Genomic DNA, 18606 nt, shown 5'->3' with positions numbered 1-18606 from the left:
TGTTCTTTTCTATTATTATTATTTTTATTAATACCACATCAATTTGCAGTTTTACAGGAACCAAGATTCAAGCTCCTTAGGCGCTACTGTACTTTTATGTTGCACGCACATACACGCACACACAGTTTCGTTAGTAATTTTTCACCTATAGATTTTTCTTAAAAAAACAAAGAATTCTTGTGTGGCACAAAGATCTGTCCAAATTAATCTAAACACAGCACTAATAAAACAAAGAGCTAGGTGTGGAGGCTTCCAGTGCAGAAAAAGGTCCTTTGGAGGGGAAGCCCCAAAAGATTTTCAGTACACTTACTTCCTGGGAGGGCAAAGGATGGGGATGGAGAATGCATGCCCTACTATGACATGAAATCAGTTAAACATTTCAAAAGGAAAGGGGGCTAAGAAAATAAGTGGAGTGGAGTAAGGCAAGGGTACCTTTTACCCGTCTAAATTCCTAAGTAATTTCCTCAACAAAGTAGAAGGAAAACTTCCTTACACTACCTTCTACAGAGCTGCACAGCTCTGGGACCGTCAAAGACTGTAGCCTTTAAAGTCTCCAGTGCATATTCCCTCTGGATTATCACGACTATGAGTTACAACCTGAAGGAACTCACAGATGATTTTCTTTCAAATTTACTGAATTTTCATGTTGGAAAGGGAGGAAGACACTTATAAGTCTCAAATGGGAATCAAAGATTCCCAAACGCCCTCCATCTGATGTCAACGTGAACTGTTTTGTTGTCTTTTAATTGTGCACGGGGCCCGTCAACACAATCTGGCCCTGCCTGATCACCCTTACCTAAAGCTTCTTGGAAAACACTCTCAAAAGGTACCCTGTACCACAGTAGAGGTGCCAAGACATTTTATGTGCCTGAAAATGAAAGGAACCCTCAAACAACACACACCCAATAAGCTAGCCTCCAAGTTAAAACTCCCTATGAATCACAGAATGCACTTCCTTACACTAATCTGTGATCTCTTAACCACAGACACAATCTCCTCTCAGGCCAGCTCAGCTTTGGTCCTTAGGGGAAAACGATGAGCACAGGTTAAAGATGTACCATGTGCAGGAGGAAAAGAGAAAAGAGAAAAAAGGCCTTTGTGTTTCTTTAGTTCACCTCTTGAGAATGTCTCCCCACCATGGACTGAGACAGGATTACAATAACCCAATAACTGAGGAGCCCACATGCAGATTAATTTTTTTCTCTAACAAGTTTACAGCAGTGTACAGCAGTTACAGACATTTATTTTATAATAAGAAAAGTACAACCATATTTATTAAACTTGAGGGCAGGAAAGAGGGAGGAAAGCCCACTCAGGAATAAGCTCTCAAACTAAAGCTCAGAACTGGTGTCCGAAAGAAATGACACAGACCCCACCGTCCCACGTGGCGGAGCCTTTCCTCTCCTAAGGGTGAGCGGGAGTCGCAGCAGCACCCCTGTGCACTCCTCCTCATCCTACTTTCCATCTTCATTCTTGGTTATCGGATGGCATTCTGAGAATCAGGAATTATCACTATCAACTATAAGTTATTCATAGAGTTGAAAGTTATATCGTTAAATGAAGAAGAAGAATATTAGGGGTAGCTGCTCACATCGTGGGGCAGGAAGATGGGATCACAGGGCTGCAAAAAACAAAACAAAACAACAACAACAACAAAGAGGGAAAGAATCCCATTCTTGTCCCCAGATAATTTCTTTATAAGTTAATCATTATTTCTTAACTTAAAAATAAGGGCAAAAAAAAAAAAAAATAAGGGCAAAACTATGATGGAAAGCTATGTAAGACTGACTAGTCCTTGAAATTTGAATAGAAGAACCCAAGAGATGTGTTTTATTTTCCATTTTCTCCTTTACCTCCAATCTTTCCCCTCCTTTCTAGCTACAGGTAAAGCTCCACCATCATTAAGGTATTGATTTATCCTATTAATTTGATTCTTTCTTTATTCTTTTGGGTTCTAAGATATCAGTTCTTTTTCAAGTCCAACAATTCTTGTGCTTGATACTGAGGGTAAAGGGAAAGGAGGGGAGAAAACACCAAATTAAAAAAAAAAAGCTGGGAATGCAGGCTCAAGCTGACACTGAGCACGGTTCCTTCATAGTACAAGTAACAACATTATAACTATTAAATGGTGTTTTAGTAACTGTTGCATTTCTGGTTTCCATGTACTTATTCTGCCTTTTTCTTTGCAATTCCAGGGAGTTTTGCTTGAATCCTATTGAGGAAAAGGAAAAAAAAAAAAAGGGTGAAAATATAGACATTAGTTCTAGGTTTTTATTTTAACACTGATGCTAGAAGACACTCCTGGATTTACCGGAGCCATGTGAAAAACACTCCCATTTCCACAGGGCTTCCTCTGGATGAGAAGTGGCAGGGGCCGAGTCTGGCCTGGGATGAGCTGAGGAGTATACCAGGATCCGTCCCCCTCCCTGCTGCTGTGCCTGCTGCCTGAACCTCCTGGCTCCTTCACTGGGGGTTCCAGGGAAGAATGAGATGTGTCTAGGCATTATGCCTGCTGCCTGTCCTCTTTGACTGCCTGAACCTCCTGGCTCCTTCACTGGGGGTTCCAGGGAAGAATGAGATGTGTCTAGGCATTATGCCTGCTGCCTGTCCTCTACATGATGGCAGTGCCAGAGCCCCTTTCTCTTGGAATGCCAGGTTACCCATTAGTGTCACAGAAGGAACCAGGGGTCAAGGGTCAAGGTCACATATAAAAAAACTACAGGGGCTGGCAATAGCTCCCCGCCCCTCACAGGACACCAAAGCTGTCCTTTATTTTGTGCACTGAGGTTACCCATCACTAAGGGTACCAAGGGACATTCACATCCCTCAGCTAATGTCAAAGCTACTCCCCACAGACGATACATCCCACCAAGTGGGCCAAATCAGCTCACACTGCTAATCAAGACTTCAGGTTTAAAGCTAAGTTATGATCATCTTTTACAATAAGGAGTAAACAGCAACCATATACAAATTTGTCCTAACTGCCCTTGTCTGGCTTGACCTCCAACGTCTACCTAAGAAAGCAAAAGAGTAGGTAAAGATCCTGGCATCAAGCCAGAGCTGTCTGGATATAGTCAAGATTTCCTCTTATCAAAGCTGGAAAAAGCACTAAAATTTGGGGTGTGAAAGGTGGGAGTGGGCACAAAGAGGATTTAAATGCTTGTGACGTTTTGTCTCTTAAAGAATATCTGAAGAAAACATGGAAAATATGGAAAAATATTAACATTTTAATTCAAAGTGCTGGGTTCCATAGTGTTTGTTACAAATAATTGAAAATAAAAGAGAAACAGTTCTGTGATATAATAAGGAGTCATGAAAATGTCTACCAACATTTTATACTTGATTTAAATATTAAAGTGGTTAAAACAGAAGGATTTGGTAGTCTTAGAAAAAAGAGGTAGCTTTGAACTTTAATACATTGATTTGCTAAAATTTTTATTTCTGAAAAGGGAGGGAAGAGTTTAGCTTAAAATTGATATTTGTGAAAACTGGGGACTTCCCTCTTGGTCCAGTGGCTAAGACTCCACGCTTCCACTGCAGCGGGTGTGGGTTCGATCCCTGGTCGGGGAACTAATTACCTAATTTGCCACATGCTGCGTGGCATGGCCAAAAAATAAAACTGATATTTGTGAAAATAAATGAAGGTGAGTAGACAACCATGAACATTTAAAAACCGGTTCAAAAAGGCAGAGTGGTCCTAACTCCATTGATCCTTTTTAGTGTAAGATACAAGGCATGCTTTACAAAGAAGCAGATGAAATAATTTTTAGTAAAATCAAACTATTAACCAAGGTTTTCTTTTTCCCCAGGGTAAAAATTACTTTCTTTGGCATTAGCATTTTACACAGGAGACTAAAAATAATTGGGGGAAAAAAAGCACATGTCATGATGAAATGTGGGACCTAAGCATACTCACTTTTCAACAACTGACTTGGTCTGATCGCGGACGATGCCAACATAGTGATCGATCTGGATCTTTAACAAAGAAAAGCAACTCAGTTGTGGCAACACACAGATTAACAATTTTCCTGAAGGTAATTTGTTTTTGTCTACTTTAACCATTTTTAAAAAACACTATGGAATATTCTGGAAAATGAAAATAGTGCTCAGTTTTAAAAAGTACTTGCTAGGTATTTCCTTCAGAGACACTGGAATATATAGCATTTTCTGAATACTAGAAACTGTGTCTAATCTATATTCTGTAATCAGAAATGTGTTTTTACTCCTGGGTGACACTAATTCATTTAATATCAAAAAGCCATGAATAGGGCTTCCCTGGTGGTGCAGTGGTTAAGAATCCACCTGCCAATGCAGGGGACACGGGTTCGAGCCCTGGTCCGGGAAGGTCCCACAAGCTGCGGAGCAACTAAGCCCGTGCACCACGGCTACTGAGCCTGCGAGCCACAACTACTGAGCCCGTGTGCCTCAACTACTGAAGCTTGCGTGCCTAGAGCCCATGCTCCACAACAAGAGAAGCCACCACAATGAGAAGACTGCCACTGCAACCAAGAGTAGCCCCCCACTTGCCGCAACTAGAGAAAGCCCGGGCGCAGCAACAAAGACCCAACGCAGCCAAAAATAAATAAAAAAGTAAATAAATTAAAAAAAAAAGCCATGAATAAAAGTCTGCTGATGCATGACTTAATCTATCAAGAATAACCTCATAGCATCTAGTATACTCTGTATACACCACTCTACAATGCAAACATCTGTTCATACTGATGGATTCCCACAATAGCCTTAACAGTTTAAGTTTCTTTTTAGACACCAGCTTTTACTTAAGCATTTTTTCAGCTTATTTTTTGGGAACAGATCCATGTGATAAAAACTCAAAAGGTGGGGACTTCCCTGGTGGCGCAGCGGATAAGACTCTGCGCTCCCCAATGCAAAGGGCCTGGGTTCAATCCCTGGGTCCGGGAACTAGATCCCACATGCATGCTGTAACTAAGAGTTCACATGCCACAACTAAGGAGGCCACCTGCTGCAACTAAGACCCAGCGCAACCAAATAAAAACAACAACAACAAAACCCTCAAAAGGCACACAGCAAGGTGTAAGTGCCCTTCCTACCCTTATCTCTCCTAGACATTCAGCTTCTCTCCTTAAAGGAAACCACTATTACCAGTTTCTTACAGGCACCTGATCTATAAAAATAGACTGTAAAAATGGTTAGAAAAGGATTGTTCTGAACTTTCAATGCCTAGAAAATGAGCTAAAATTAGTCATACATCAACTGGCATATCTGATTAGAAACAGACAAATGCTTACCTTGTACTTCTCATAGACAACTGGAACACTGAAAATGAGCAGTTCAGCTATAAGACAGAACCATGAGACATGGCAAGTGTAAATGTGAGATGGTCACAAAGTCTCAAGACATAGGTAACAGGAACATTTTTCCTCATAAAATATAGGGAAACACAGATCTTCAACCAGAGCTCTCAATTAAGGACAGTTAGATACAGGTACACAGGCTTCCTTCTTTGTACTACAAATAATTTCCAAATTATGAAAATGATTTCTACAAATAAGATCCCCATATTTAAACCAAATCTAGACAACTCTCCTTTATTTCTAGCTGTCTGGATATTTCTTTTTAGGTAGGACCATTTAATAAACTTGCGGCCATAAACACAGATTCCTCTGAGGTCAAGGTCTCTACGGATGTTAAAGGCTGGGCCAACGTGGAAGGACTGGAGCAATGCTGACAACTCTCTTTGCTCTTACTCTTACCAGTTACTTCATAGAGCCTGGAGACATTTTCCTTGCCATCTTACCAAGAATCAGAAGGGTGATCCCATTGAAAACGGCACCAACGTAGGTCATCAGCCACATGAAGACAGCCAGCTGTGAAGGCCAACATCAGAGGGTTAAGCAGGAATAATCGTAACGCCAAGTTCAGGTTAATTGATGCCATTCTTCTCTAGCTAACTGAGTCTGCATAAACCTAGTGATGTATGCCATAAATAGTTTCAAAATGAAGGTTACCTCATTTGTACTACACATTTGAGGATGCATAAGAGAATTCTATCGTTCTCTCAGGCCGCCAAACAGACTGTAACTGCATTTCTGTCAATTATCAATACGTTAGCCTTGTTCTGATGTTAGTTCTCCAGGTGCAGAGGTACCTCCTTTACTAACTCCTGTCCCCATTTTTACAGGTTGATTGAGAAAAGCATACATTTGCTTTTGTCTGACAAAACCCTATCAACTGCTTTTCCTCTGAATTATAACCTAGTCCCTGATTTTCCTCAGCCTCACCACCAAAAGCTGTAGAGGCAACTAACCTTCAAGGAGTCAACCAGATCTTCCACCAGAAAGAGACGAATAATGAGTTTCAGGGCCCTGTTGATGTGCACCATGGCAGCGTTCACGTAATTATGGAAAGCTTCTGAGGACAGAGTGATGTCTACATCCAGGTAGGCTCTTCCAGAAGAAGAAACAACAGTCACACATTTGACATGGCAAGAGAAGATCTCTTTCTGTTAGCACAGAAGTTCTTTAGAGTGTGAAATGCCCCAAAGGGTGTGTTTTAGCAATCTGCAAAGGCATTTTCTGCTGCCATGGGGTGGGGTGGGGGCACCACTGTCATTCAGTGGGCAGAGACAAAGCTGCCAGATGTCTGCAGTGTGGGAGTGTCATGCACAAGAAAGAACCGCCCTATACCTGCATAACGTTTACTGCCTCACAGGGTATTCATGAAGGTGAACCTATTTATAATTATCAAGAGCCCAGAACATATAAAAGCAAAGGATTTTTTCCCACAGTTTTAACATATCCTGAATTGCCTAAAACTGTGTTTTGTTTACGCTAAAACCTTACTAAGATTTTCTCCCATCATTTTAGAAAATCACACCTATAAGGGAGATTATACACGTATGTGCAAGTCTTTATTATGGGTTTTTTTTTTTTGGTGTAGTTATGTCCAAGCAATTAAATATTGACTGGAATGCATATTATTTTATTGTCAATGGCTTTCTATTTATCACTCTTTATAATAATGATCAATTTTTAAAATGTTGTTATATATGTTATATAATATACCATACAATGGTATATTATGTAACATTATATTACATGGTATATTATCTATGAATTTCATTTCAAAATGATAAAGGAGGCATTATAAAATATTTGTTAAAAAAACAAAAAGACCTGGGTTCTGTCCCCAGACGCATTACAGAATTGAGATACAACCATCTGCTCATAATCTGTTCGTTCATTCGCTCAGTACGTGCTGAGCGCCTACTGAGTACCAGACCCTCTGCTAGGTGTAGAGATATCAGAAAGATAAAACTGCTTTTGCCTTAAAGAGCCTATAGTCTTGTGGGAAAAACAGAAGAGTAACAGACATGTTTTTCTTTCCTATTTATTAAGAAAATATTTACCAAATACAAAAGTTATAAAAATTAGATGCTGTAATTAATACAACTTAGCAAAACACATTTTATAACTCCATAACAGTGGTACGCAAAAGGGAAAAAAGCCCTGCTAACACACTGGAACTTGTGGCAAAACAGTAAAATTTACCCACTCAACCAACCAACAACTATTGATTTGTTAAAACTAATTTACAAATAACTTTTAAAATGTCATGTATAGTTTAAATTATCGCTTCTATTCTCACCAGGAGAAAATACAAGGACCAGCGCTGCAGCCAGACACCTGTTCTGTCAGAGTTCTGAGAGATGACAGAAGTGTTTCTTTTTCCATGAGAAGAGGTTTTAAAAAACTGTCATTTTGAAAGTAAATTAAAAACTAACAAACGAACAAAAAAACCCTGTCATTTGCTGATGTTAAAGCTTTTATGGTCTAAGACCTTCAAGAGGAAAAGTGTGAGGAAAACGTTTGTTAAATGTAGGAAAGGTTAGCAACTGGATTCTAGAAATGCATGACCTACCGACTTAATCAAGACCTGCCCCTGGTATTAAGGAAACTAAAGGAGAGACAGGAAGGAATTCAGTAATAAAACCAAGAGTAAACACACTGAGCTCTGGTATCGCCAAGAATGCAGCCTCAACACCAAGATTTCAAGGCTGTTTTAAGAGTTAACTATGTGGCGGCTTAAACCTGTACTTGGGACCCCATCTGAGTGCTGTCCTAGACGCTCTGCTTTCCCTACTGACCCTGCTCAGGAATTTAGATAGTCCTTTTTGGTGAGCCTCTAGCTTGTTAAAAAGTTCCTGGCTCCCAACTTGTTCACTTCATAAGGTGGTCTCAAGATGCTGCTTCATGCCACTGATCGGCTGCATTAGGCCCTATAATTCTTGACTTTTAATCAGGTCTCATTTAGATCTGACCAGCCTCAGTGAGTCCCTTCCCTAAACTGTAGGGTGTTACTTGTGATACTTCAACTCACTTGAATGGATGGCCTTCTTCTGACTTCTGTACAGCTTGGATGACAGACTTGTAGACCCTGAAGCTGATGGTGACAGACAGAAGAGCCAGGATGAGGTAAGAAACCACACTGATGACACTGAAAGCTGCCAGGGAGAGCAGCACGATCAGTGTGGTGCCAAAGACAAACCCAGTCTTCTTCACATCTCGCCAGAAAATTAAGTCGTGCACTGCCAAAGGAAAACGGATCGTAAGTTATATGAACACCCATGAGCCACAAGGCTAGGACTGTTCTCCCTGGCTGTGTCCTGCACACTGGAGAAACATTACACTCGCGTTCAATTACAGGTGCAGCCCCGCCTTAAGACAATGATAAATGAAAATCAAATTACATCAGGGATGATGATTCACACTGCCAAAGGTACCTCTGGTTTCTGGACAGGTTTACAGAAACTTAGAAACTGACTTTTTAGTCGTGGCTACTGAAGTACGATGGGGTGAAACATCATTTACTTTAAATGTTTCAGTAGAGCAACTGTGGGAAAATCTTGCTGTTGACTAAATTAAGCAAACCATGCTTATAAAAACATACCAAGTTCTGTTAGCGTTGGTTACAATGAAACACCAGTCTCTATGTTGATCTGAAGAGAACTCAAGGAAGGATTTTGGGTAGGGGACCATATAATTGCTAAACGATGATACTTTTGAAAATGAATGGGGACACGGTTAATAACTTAGGAAATAGGTATGAACCAAGACTGTCTCAGGCAAGTGGGTCTTATGGTTGGGAAATCCAAACTGGAAAAATCTAAGTTCCTCTCCTTAAAGACACCTCAAAAACTCTGAGTGTGAGGGCTAGCAATTACCTCCAATCTAGCAATGACACAACATTTGAATTTCAATCCGTGAAGTCTAACTTCAACACTAATAGCCCTATGCAAGTTTCTTCTGTGCTACTCTCTCCTTCTAAAGAAGAGTAAGGACTTTGGAACTGGAGAGACAGGAGTTTGAGTTCTGGTCATTTTTAGCCATGTGACCTTAATTAACCCTTCTAAACCTTTGTTTTCTCATTTATAAAATGAAGAAGGTGACATCTATTTCTTAGAGTTGTTTTAAGGAACATATAGAGCTAATGTATGCGGAATGCTTGTTAGCACTGTACACAACACATGTAAGCACTCAGATTTTAACTATAATCCATATACGTGCGCCACAGTTCACACGACTGCAAGGACAGTTTCAACACAGAATGCCTATTCATGGAACCAACAGATACCGTGTGCCTCTTGATGCAATGCACTGAGAACGGCACATCACTTCAATGGTATTCTTGCCAAACCATATTACCTGAATCTAATGAGAAAGCACCAGATAAAACCAGTTTGAGAAAAGTCTACAGAACAATTGACCAGTATTCTTCAAAAATATCAGTGGTATGAAAGACAAGAAAAAGCTGAAGAACTTTTTCAGATTAAAGGAGAGTAAAGAGGGCTTCCCTGGTGGCGCAGTGGTTGAGAGTCTGCCTGCCGATGCAGGGGACACGGGTTCGTGCCCCGGTCCGGGAAGATCCCACATGCCGCGGAGCGGCTAGGCCTGTCAGCCATGGCCGCTGAGCCTGCGCGTCCGGAGCCTGTGCTCTGCAACGGGAGAGGCCACAGCAGTGAGAGGCCCGCGTAAAAAAAAAAGCTCTAACATTTAAAAAAAAAAAAAAGGAGAGTAAAGAGACTTGACAACACGTAAATGCAAACTGTGATCATAGACTGGATAAGGGGGTAAAAACAGCTATAAAGAACATCGCTGGGACAAGTGAAGAAGATTGAATGTACACTATATAATTGATAAAAGTACCGTATCAATGCTGGACTTCCTAAATTCAATAAACATACTGTGGCTACGCAAAACAATTCCAAACAATTTCTGTTTGAAGGAAACATACTCCAAAATATTTAGGGATAAAGGGGAAGGACATTTGCAAGCAGTTCTTAAATGGTTCAGGAAAAAACATGTTCTATAGAGAGAGGGAGGGAGTGAAAGCAAAAGTGGTCAAATGTTAACAACTGGTGAACTAGAGCAAAGGTTATATGGGAGTTTTTCTTACTGTGCTTACAATTCTTGAAGTTTGAAATATTTGAAAGAAGGACAGAAAGAGAAAAGCTTAGAGGATAAGGCTGGGCCTAGAGAGAAAAAGACCTTAATGTATTAGAGAAGGAAAAAGGCATAAAAACGTTAGCCTAAATGCAAATCTACCTTTGTGCAAATTAGAAAAAGCCACCCTTCCTCGTGAACTTTACTGCCATCTGCTGGAAAACCGTGACGAAATAGTCAAACCTACAATGATAACACATGTGACTGGTGCCCCCTATAGGTGTGCAGTATACAAGCTGCATAACAGTATGGAAGGCCCTGGGCTCGGCATTAAAAACAACGGTAGAATTGTGGTGTGGGCTAGAAGCAGGAACATCCTGGTTAGAAGGGGGATAACAGAGGGCAAGCTGGGAAACGATGGTTCAATACAACAAACCTCTGGGATGCTCTTTGACCACAACTTCCCACAATTTGCTCCTTCACCCCATTCAGGTCCTGGTGCACGGGATCCAGCCTCAGAGGCTGCCCACCCTATCTCACATCCTCTCCTCCTCATTCTCTGTCACTCATCGATCTCCTCATTCTGCCTTATTTTTCGTCAGAGCACTTGTCACTTTATCCACAGCAGGCTCTTCATAGCTGTCCTTAAACATGAGCTAAACTAAGCTAAGGACCAAGAGACGGCATAATCACAACTTTCATTTGTTTTCTGATAACCCCCCTCAAACTAGTCAAGTTTCTGCACCTAACTCCTAGCAAGTACAGTGGACCAAGGATTCTGAGAACACAATATCAAACAAAGGAAACAGGCATAGTCTGCAAACATTGGGGGAGAGTTAGGAGGATGAAACACACGTAGGAAAAGCAAGAAAGGAGACAGATGCCGAAAGTTTAAAATGTGAAGCCACTAGACTTAGGTTTAGTGTTTATTTCATAACCAGGAAACCAGCAAGAGGCTGCAATGGTTCGATTCCATGAAATGTTCTTTTTCTCTTCTACTTTTATTCAACTGCTCTTACTACGCCAGTGTAAGACTCTTTAAAACAGGAAATTCCTTATTTTTAACGTGTTTTCTTTCCTTCCCTTCCCATCCTTCTCTCTTTCAGTAAGCTTTAATTTAGTGGCTACCACGTGCCAGGCAAGTGCTAGGAACTGGGAATACAACACAACAGTAAACAAAGCAAACAAGGTCCTTACTCACATTCCAGTGGGGAAGAGAAGCAATGAGTAACAAACAAGATACATGTCACTTGTAGCCGAGGCCGGGAAGAATATAAACCCACTGTGCTATGAGAGTAATGTGTGCGCACACATGCACTGCTGTAGGTGGAGTGGTCAGGAAAAGCGTCTCCGAGGAGTTGACACTAAAGGTGAGACATGAAGGATACGAAGCAGGCCGTGCAAAAAAGCCAGGGGAAGGGTACCCTAGGCTAGAAGATTCACGTGCACAGGCTCTTGGGGATGGTGGTGGTGGGCTTTGGCATTCCTTAGGGGAGGACGGAAGGCCAGTATAGATGGTACGTAGTGAGTGAAGGGGAGAACGGTGTGAAATAAGGCTGGAGAGACTGGCAGGGACTAGATCATGGAGTATTTTCACAGAGCAAAGTAAGGAGCTTGGACTTTACCTCACGTGAAATGGGAAGTCACTAAAGAATGCCAAGCAGGGGAATAACATTATATATATATATATATATATATATATATATATATTTAATTTAATTTAATTTATTTATTTTTGGCTGCATTGGGTCTTCGTTGCTGTGCACGGACTTTCTCTAGTTGAGGCGAGCGGGAGCTACTCTTCCTTGTGGTGCGTGGGCTTCTCATTGCAGTGGCTTCTCTTTTTGTGGAGCACGGGCTCGGGCTCTAGGCGTGCGGGCTCAGCAGTTGTGGCTCGAGGGCTCTAGAGCACAGGCTCAGTAGTTGTGGCGCAGGGGCTTAGTTGCTCCACGGCATGTGGGATCTTCCCAGACCAGGGCTTGAACCCGTGTCCCCTGCATTGGCAGGCGGATTCTTAACCACTGCGCCACCAGGGAAGTCCCAGCATGATATATTTTAAAAAGAGGAACACTTTTACTGCTGTATAGAAAATGGATTGGGATGGGGCAAGAGTACAGGCAGAGAGACTCCCTAGGAGGCTAACACCAGGCTTCAAATAAGAAATGATTGTCATTTAGATTAGGTCAGGATGGAGCAGAGTGGACAGGCTATATTTTGGAGGCAGAACAGACAGAACTTGGTGATGAACTGGATATGGGAGGTGATGGGGGAAAGAAATATGGACGAGACCTAGTTTTGGGGCCTGAGCAAATGGATGGATGTGGTGTCATTTACTGAGATGAGAAAGAGCGGAGTATAGGCCATGTTAGTGTGGGGAGGGATGTCTAGAGACATCCATAAAGAAGGTGGTTAGATCTACCAGTGGGAAGCAAACAGGACACGTCTGAGCTGGATACACATTTGGAAATCATCAGCACACAAATAATATTAAGAGTCATGGACTGCCAACTACGCAAAAAAAAAAAAAAAAAGGAAGTCACAGAAATGGAAGCGGTTATGTAGTATTGATAGGGAAGAAGGCCCAATCTTAATTCTGAGGTACTCCGATATTTAGTAGCTGAGTAAAAGTAGAGGAACTAGAGAAAATAACCAAGGACGCAGGGGTAACTAGGAGAGTATGTATGGCATCACAGAAGCTGAGAAAGGAGTGCCTTGTGGAGAAGGATGTGGAAACGGGCCAATTCTGCTGAGGCTGTATAAGGAAAAAAGCGATCCTGGACTTAGTAATATGGAGACAGTTGGTGATCTGACCAAAGCTGTTCAGTGAACAGCTGGCGGGGGCTGAAGAGGAATCAGTGGTGAGACATGGAGGCAGTGTGAGAGAAGATGCCTAAGAAGTCTGGCTGTGAAGGGGAGTAGAGACATTCAGAGCCAAGGGATGGTTTAACATACGGGAAACACTGGAGCACGCTTCTATGCAGTCACAAGCAAGGGAGACTGAAGATAGGGAGCAGAAGCAGTGAAGTCCAGGAGAAAGGAGGGATGGAGATCCAGAGGCCAGGTGAAGGGACTGATCCTGGTTAGAGCAACGTAGTGAAGAGGATGCAGAGACACAGACACAGGCCCATTCACGGATCTGAAGAATGGAAGAGGAGGGACTCCTGTCTGAATGTTTTTATTTTCTCAACAAAAGGGAGCTGAGGTCATCAGCTGGAAGAGGGCAGGGGGGTGAAGATGGTTTATGGAGAGAGAAAAAGATATGAAATGGTTGTTTCAGAAAATCGAGAAAGTGTCTTAAAACTCAGGAGAAAACACAGGAGCACATCTTTTTGATCTTGGATTAGGCAATGGTTCCTCAGATATGATACCAAAAGCACAAATGACAAAAGAAAAAATAGATAAATTGGATTATATCAAAATTAAAAACCTTGTGCTGTAAGTAGTACCAAGAAAATGACAAGAAACCTCATAGAATGAGAGAATATATTTGCAAATTACTTATCTGATAAGGTATTTGTGTCCAATATATATATAAGAATAAAGAATTATAACTCAATAATAAAAAGAACAGCCTAAATGAAAAGAAGAAACATAATAAAAATGAGAAGACACAAGAGGGAGGGGATACGGGGATATAAGTATACGTATAGCTGATGCACTTTGTTATACAGCAGAAACCAACGCAACAATGTAAAGCAATTACACTCCAGTAAAGATGTTAAAAAAAGAGAGAGAAAGGACCCAAAAAGACATTCCAAAGATATACAAATGGCCAGTAAGCACATAAAAAGAGGCTTAACATCATTAGTCATTAGGGAGATGCAAATCAAAACCACGGTGAACCCACCAGAGTGGCTATAATAAAAAGTACAATAACAAATACTGGCAAGGATGTGGAGAAATTAGAAACCCCATGCATTCCTAGTGGGAATGAAAAATGGTGCAGCCGCTTTGGAAAACAATTTAGCAGTTCCTCAGAAGTTAAACATAGAGTTATTATATGACCCAGGAGTTCCACTCTTAAGCAAATGGCCAAGAGAAATAAAAACATACAACACAAAAATCTGTGTACGCCAATGTTCACAGAAGCGTTATTCACAACCGGGAAAAAGTGGGAACAATCTAAACACCCATTAACTGATGAATGGACAAATAAAATGCAGTATATCCATACAACGCAATAATTATTTGTCAATAAAAAGGAATAAAGTTCTGATGCTACATATTACAACACAGACAAAACATAAAAACATCAGGCCAAGTGTGAGACGCTGATTACAAAAGACCACATATTGTATGATTCCTTTTATAGAAAGCATCTAGAATATGCAAATCTGTAGAGAGAAAGTAGATGAGTGGTTGTTTAGGGTTGTGGTGGTGGTGATGGGAAATGGGGAGTGATTGCTAACAGGTATTAGCAGTCACTTTTTTGTGGGGGGACTAAAATGTTCTAAAATTGGATAGTGGTGATGGCAGAAAACCATTTAGCTGTACACTTTAATGGATGAATTGTATAGTATGTGAATTATATCTCAATAAAGGTGTTAAAAAAACAAACAGGGCTTCCCTGGTGGCGCAGTGGTTGAGAGTCCGCCTGCTGATGCAGGGGACACGGGTTCGTGCCCCGGTCCGGGAAGATCCCACATGCCGCGGAGCGGCTGGGCCCGTGAGCCATGGCCGCTGAGCCTGCGCATCCGGAGTCTGTGCTCCGCAACGGGAAAGGCCACAACAGTGAGAGGCCCGTGTACCGCAAGAAAAAAGGGAGCAATGAAATTTTTGTGTGATGGAGATGTTCATCATCTTGACTGGGGTGATAGTTTCACGGGTGTATACATAGCAATTATACCTCAATAAAGTTTTTTTGGTTTTTTTTTTTGCTTTATCCCCAGCTTCAGAATCAGTACAGCAAAGAACAAACTCCGCTCCAGACTGCCTGGGTTTGCATCCTCTTCTATTTACTAGCTGTGTGATTCTGAGCAAGACACTTAACCTCTCTGTGCCTTGGGTTCCTCATTTGCAAAATGGAATCATACAGTATCTGGATTTTAGGGACGTTGCCTGCCTGCATTAAATGGGTTAATCTGTAGAAGCACTCAGAACACTACTGATTAGGTAGTAACACAAATGTCAGCTATTATTATTCATTTGACTGCTAATTCCTGCTACAATTAAAATGGAAAACTGAAGAACTAAAGTTAAAATCTGCTACAGAGAATTAAAGTTATTTTCTTTTCCTCTTTGTTGCTATGATACTAAGAAATTAAGATTGGGGGGCTTCCCTGGTGGCACAGTGGTTGGGAGTCCGCCTGCTGATGCAGGGGACGCGGGTTCGTGCCCCAGTCCGGGAGGATCCCACGTGCCGCGGAGCGGCTGGGCCCGTGAGCCATGGCCACTGGGCCTGCGCGTCCGGAGCCTGTGCTCCGCGGCGGGAGAGGCCTGCGTACCGCAAAAAAAAAAAAAAAAAAAGAAGAAATTAAGATTGAGGGATTACTAGGGACCCTTTCAACCAAATCAGCTCCTTTGATCTATTTTACATACCAAGCTTCCACATAAAATTTCCAATGAAAAAGAAGTTGCACTGTCAGCACTATGATTAAATGAAGAGAAGGGCCTGTAAAAGGTTAGAGGGAGGCAGAGGGCCAGGAGGTAAATGCAATACAACAGGTGGGCCTACAGGGCAGGCTGGACTGGCATAGATTCAGGAGATTTTGACATAGAGATGGAAACAGAAGAGATCACTTAGAAGCACCTCATAACACCTCAAACCCCATTTATTCTACCCTCCATGCAGTAACCCAAGACAGAGTTACGGAAACAGGGCTCCCCACTCCTTCTCCCTGACCCTCCACATTCAAACACCGTGGCCTGACAAAGTCTACCTCCTTGAATCTATCCACAGGAAAAGAAGATCTTAATTGAGAGCCAGTGGGCTAGCAAACCGCCACTCTAGTACACTACCTGACAGAGACAGAATTAGCTTTGGCTAGCCTCTTCCAAAGTCCTGAGTACTGACCCAAGCTAGTTCAATGGGTACTAGAAAAAAAAATGAAAGCCGAAAGTTCTCAGAAGTGCAAAGTCAGTGTTTTCCTTACTTTTCAGTTATAACTTTACCATTGTTATCACATGACCTAAAATTTATTTTCATTTGAAAGACCCTTGTTTCTAGTTACGTTTCAACATGTTTAAAGTCTTGTGCTGTACTGTTTCTTAGAATCCATTTCAATATACAATACAGCTTCTCTGTATAAATTTACGTAAGTAAAGTCAATAATTTCTCAGTTACCTTAATTATTTTGCTAATGGCAGATGAAGCATCTCACAATGAATGTATGTATTCACCAAGAGTGTTTATATTGCTGGTAGAATTATGACTGATTCCTTCCTTCCTTTTATTTTCCAAATCTTCTATAATGTGAGCATACTTTTTATTTTAAAAACTTTTAAGGATGTCTATCTCTTGCCCGTTATTATTTAAGGATGCAGTACTCTTCTTACACCAAAAGAGAGCACTAACACTTCCAAAGGTAATCTCAAGGCAGAGGGAAAAAAATTGGTTCCTGCCATTCAAAGAACAGCAGCACCATTGATTTTCATTCCTAAATTTGGGGAAATCTGTTGGTTTCATGACAACTTCAACCATTCCCAAAGCCATTCTCAAACTTCACTCTCCCAAGTATACACCTCGAAGAAAAGAAAGGCTGCTCAAATGCTTATTCTGAAAAGGAATAAATGTGCAAGAAATTTCAAGGTAAACCTTTAGTTGTCTATCATCTTTTTCATTTCCAAGAATAAATCACCAACTAAGGATCCATACAACATGTTCTATCTTCTGTGCACTAATTTTACAAAATTTGTAAATATACATCTCTAAGATTTAAATGTAACTGAAAGAGCTAAAAGAAAAAAAAAAGGATTTATGACCACAAAAGGGAAACTGTTCAGTAATAAAAGGGGAAATGGAAATGGGCAGTTCAGTTTTTTATATGAATAATTACTCATGTAAAGAAAAGTATGCAGACATTTTCACATTGATTAGTTCTTTTCTTTGGTTACTTTTGCATTAATAGTTCATAATAAGTGAAGCCACTTTTTGAGTTGCAAAAGACATTGTGGATAATGTGTTCATAAACTCAGATCCAAATTTTGTGGCTGCTGAAATGGGTTAATAGTCTGCTCTACTACAGATTTATGCTTCCCAAAGACACTCCACTCAAAATGGCACAGAAGGATCATTGAAAAAATACAAAACCGTCACCGTCAAAGACAAACATACATGCTTCTGGCCACGGATGCACCTGGCAGCAGGCCAAAGAAATTTGTAGGAACCCCTTTCAAGCTAGCATTCTTCTCAAAGACGGTCAAGAAAAAAGTTTTTCATTCATTAAAATAACCTAACAACCCCACTTGCTTTCCATTTCAGGTTTTAAAAGCACAGAAGACAAAATGGCCTTGACTACCCTTGCCCAAAAGAATAACTAGGTGGATCTGAATATGTGAACTTTTGAACTAAGTTATCTAAAGAATATATAAAGATAATAAATACAGTGCTGAATCATGATGGAAAGAATAAAGGCACAAAACTCTGGCTTTAGTTTTCTTTTTTTTTTTTTCTAGGTACAGTTGGTTATTTGCACGTTTCACAACTACTTAATTCTCCAACTAAGAAAGTCTACACTTAAGTCTGCAGAAGATAACCAGATCCAATCTAAAATTAAACAAAACACGTTAATTGCTAATAACTGTGAAAGCCCAAACTTAAAAAAGTGATTTTATGCCCTTTGCACACATTTATTTCTAATTCAATCTTCCGATGCTAGTCTTGTTATTGGTAACATGACACTTCTCTTATGGTTACAATACACTTGGACTTGTATGCTTCTTGACAGTTGGTTAAGTAAGGTAGATAAGTGACATGGTTTCAGACTACCGTAATAAGTGATAAAATTGTTTTCTTCTAAAAAACAGCTCATAGTCTGTAAAATCTTTACCAGTAATAAGCAAAAGAAATTTTAAAAATGAAGTATTATGTAATATACATACCCTTGACTTCTGAGATCTCATTCTATTTTCCTGGGAGCTCTACTGTTTCCCTCACGGAAAAAATGGGAATCTGGTTGGTAACTGGGAGAGCTTTTCTCCACTCTGCCTTATTCCCCCCAAGATTTAACTTCCTCCCAACATATAG

At 40.8% G+C, this 18606-nt stretch overlaps 1 protein-coding gene across 2 annotated transcripts in view; it reads right to left on the bottom strand.

Annotated features, from left to right (window-relative positions):
* Positions 1-2: 2 nt before the first annotated feature.
* RTN3 (reticulon 3) overlaps positions 3-18606 on the bottom strand; it is a 58144-nt gene continuing 39540 nt past the window's right edge. For both annotated transcript variants that reach the window (XM_032638959.1, XM_032638958.1), the window contains 6 exons: positions 8359-8566; positions 6287-6425; positions 5777-5846; positions 5268-5314; positions 3917-3975; positions 3-2212 (listed from right to left, as the gene is read on the bottom strand). In XM_032638959.1, coding sequence (XP_032494850.1) covers positions 2167-2212; positions 3917-3975; positions 5268-5314; positions 5777-5846; positions 6287-6425; positions 8359-8566 — 569 coding nt within the window. In that variant the 3' untranslated portion in view covers positions 3-2166. The remainder of the gene's footprint in view (positions 2213-3916; positions 3976-5267; positions 5315-5776; positions 5847-6286; positions 6426-8358; positions 8567-18606) is intronic.

This window comes from Phocoena sinus, chromosome 8, assembly GCF_008692025.1.
Source record: "Phocoena sinus isolate mPhoSin1 chromosome 8, mPhoSin1.pri, whole genome shotgun sequence".
Taxonomy (NCBI): Eukaryota; Metazoa; Chordata; class Mammalia; order Artiodactyla; family Phocoenidae; genus Phocoena; species Phocoena sinus.
The sequence above is the reverse complement of the archived record's forward strand: the minus strand, read 5'-3'. Positions and strand labels throughout refer to the sequence as shown.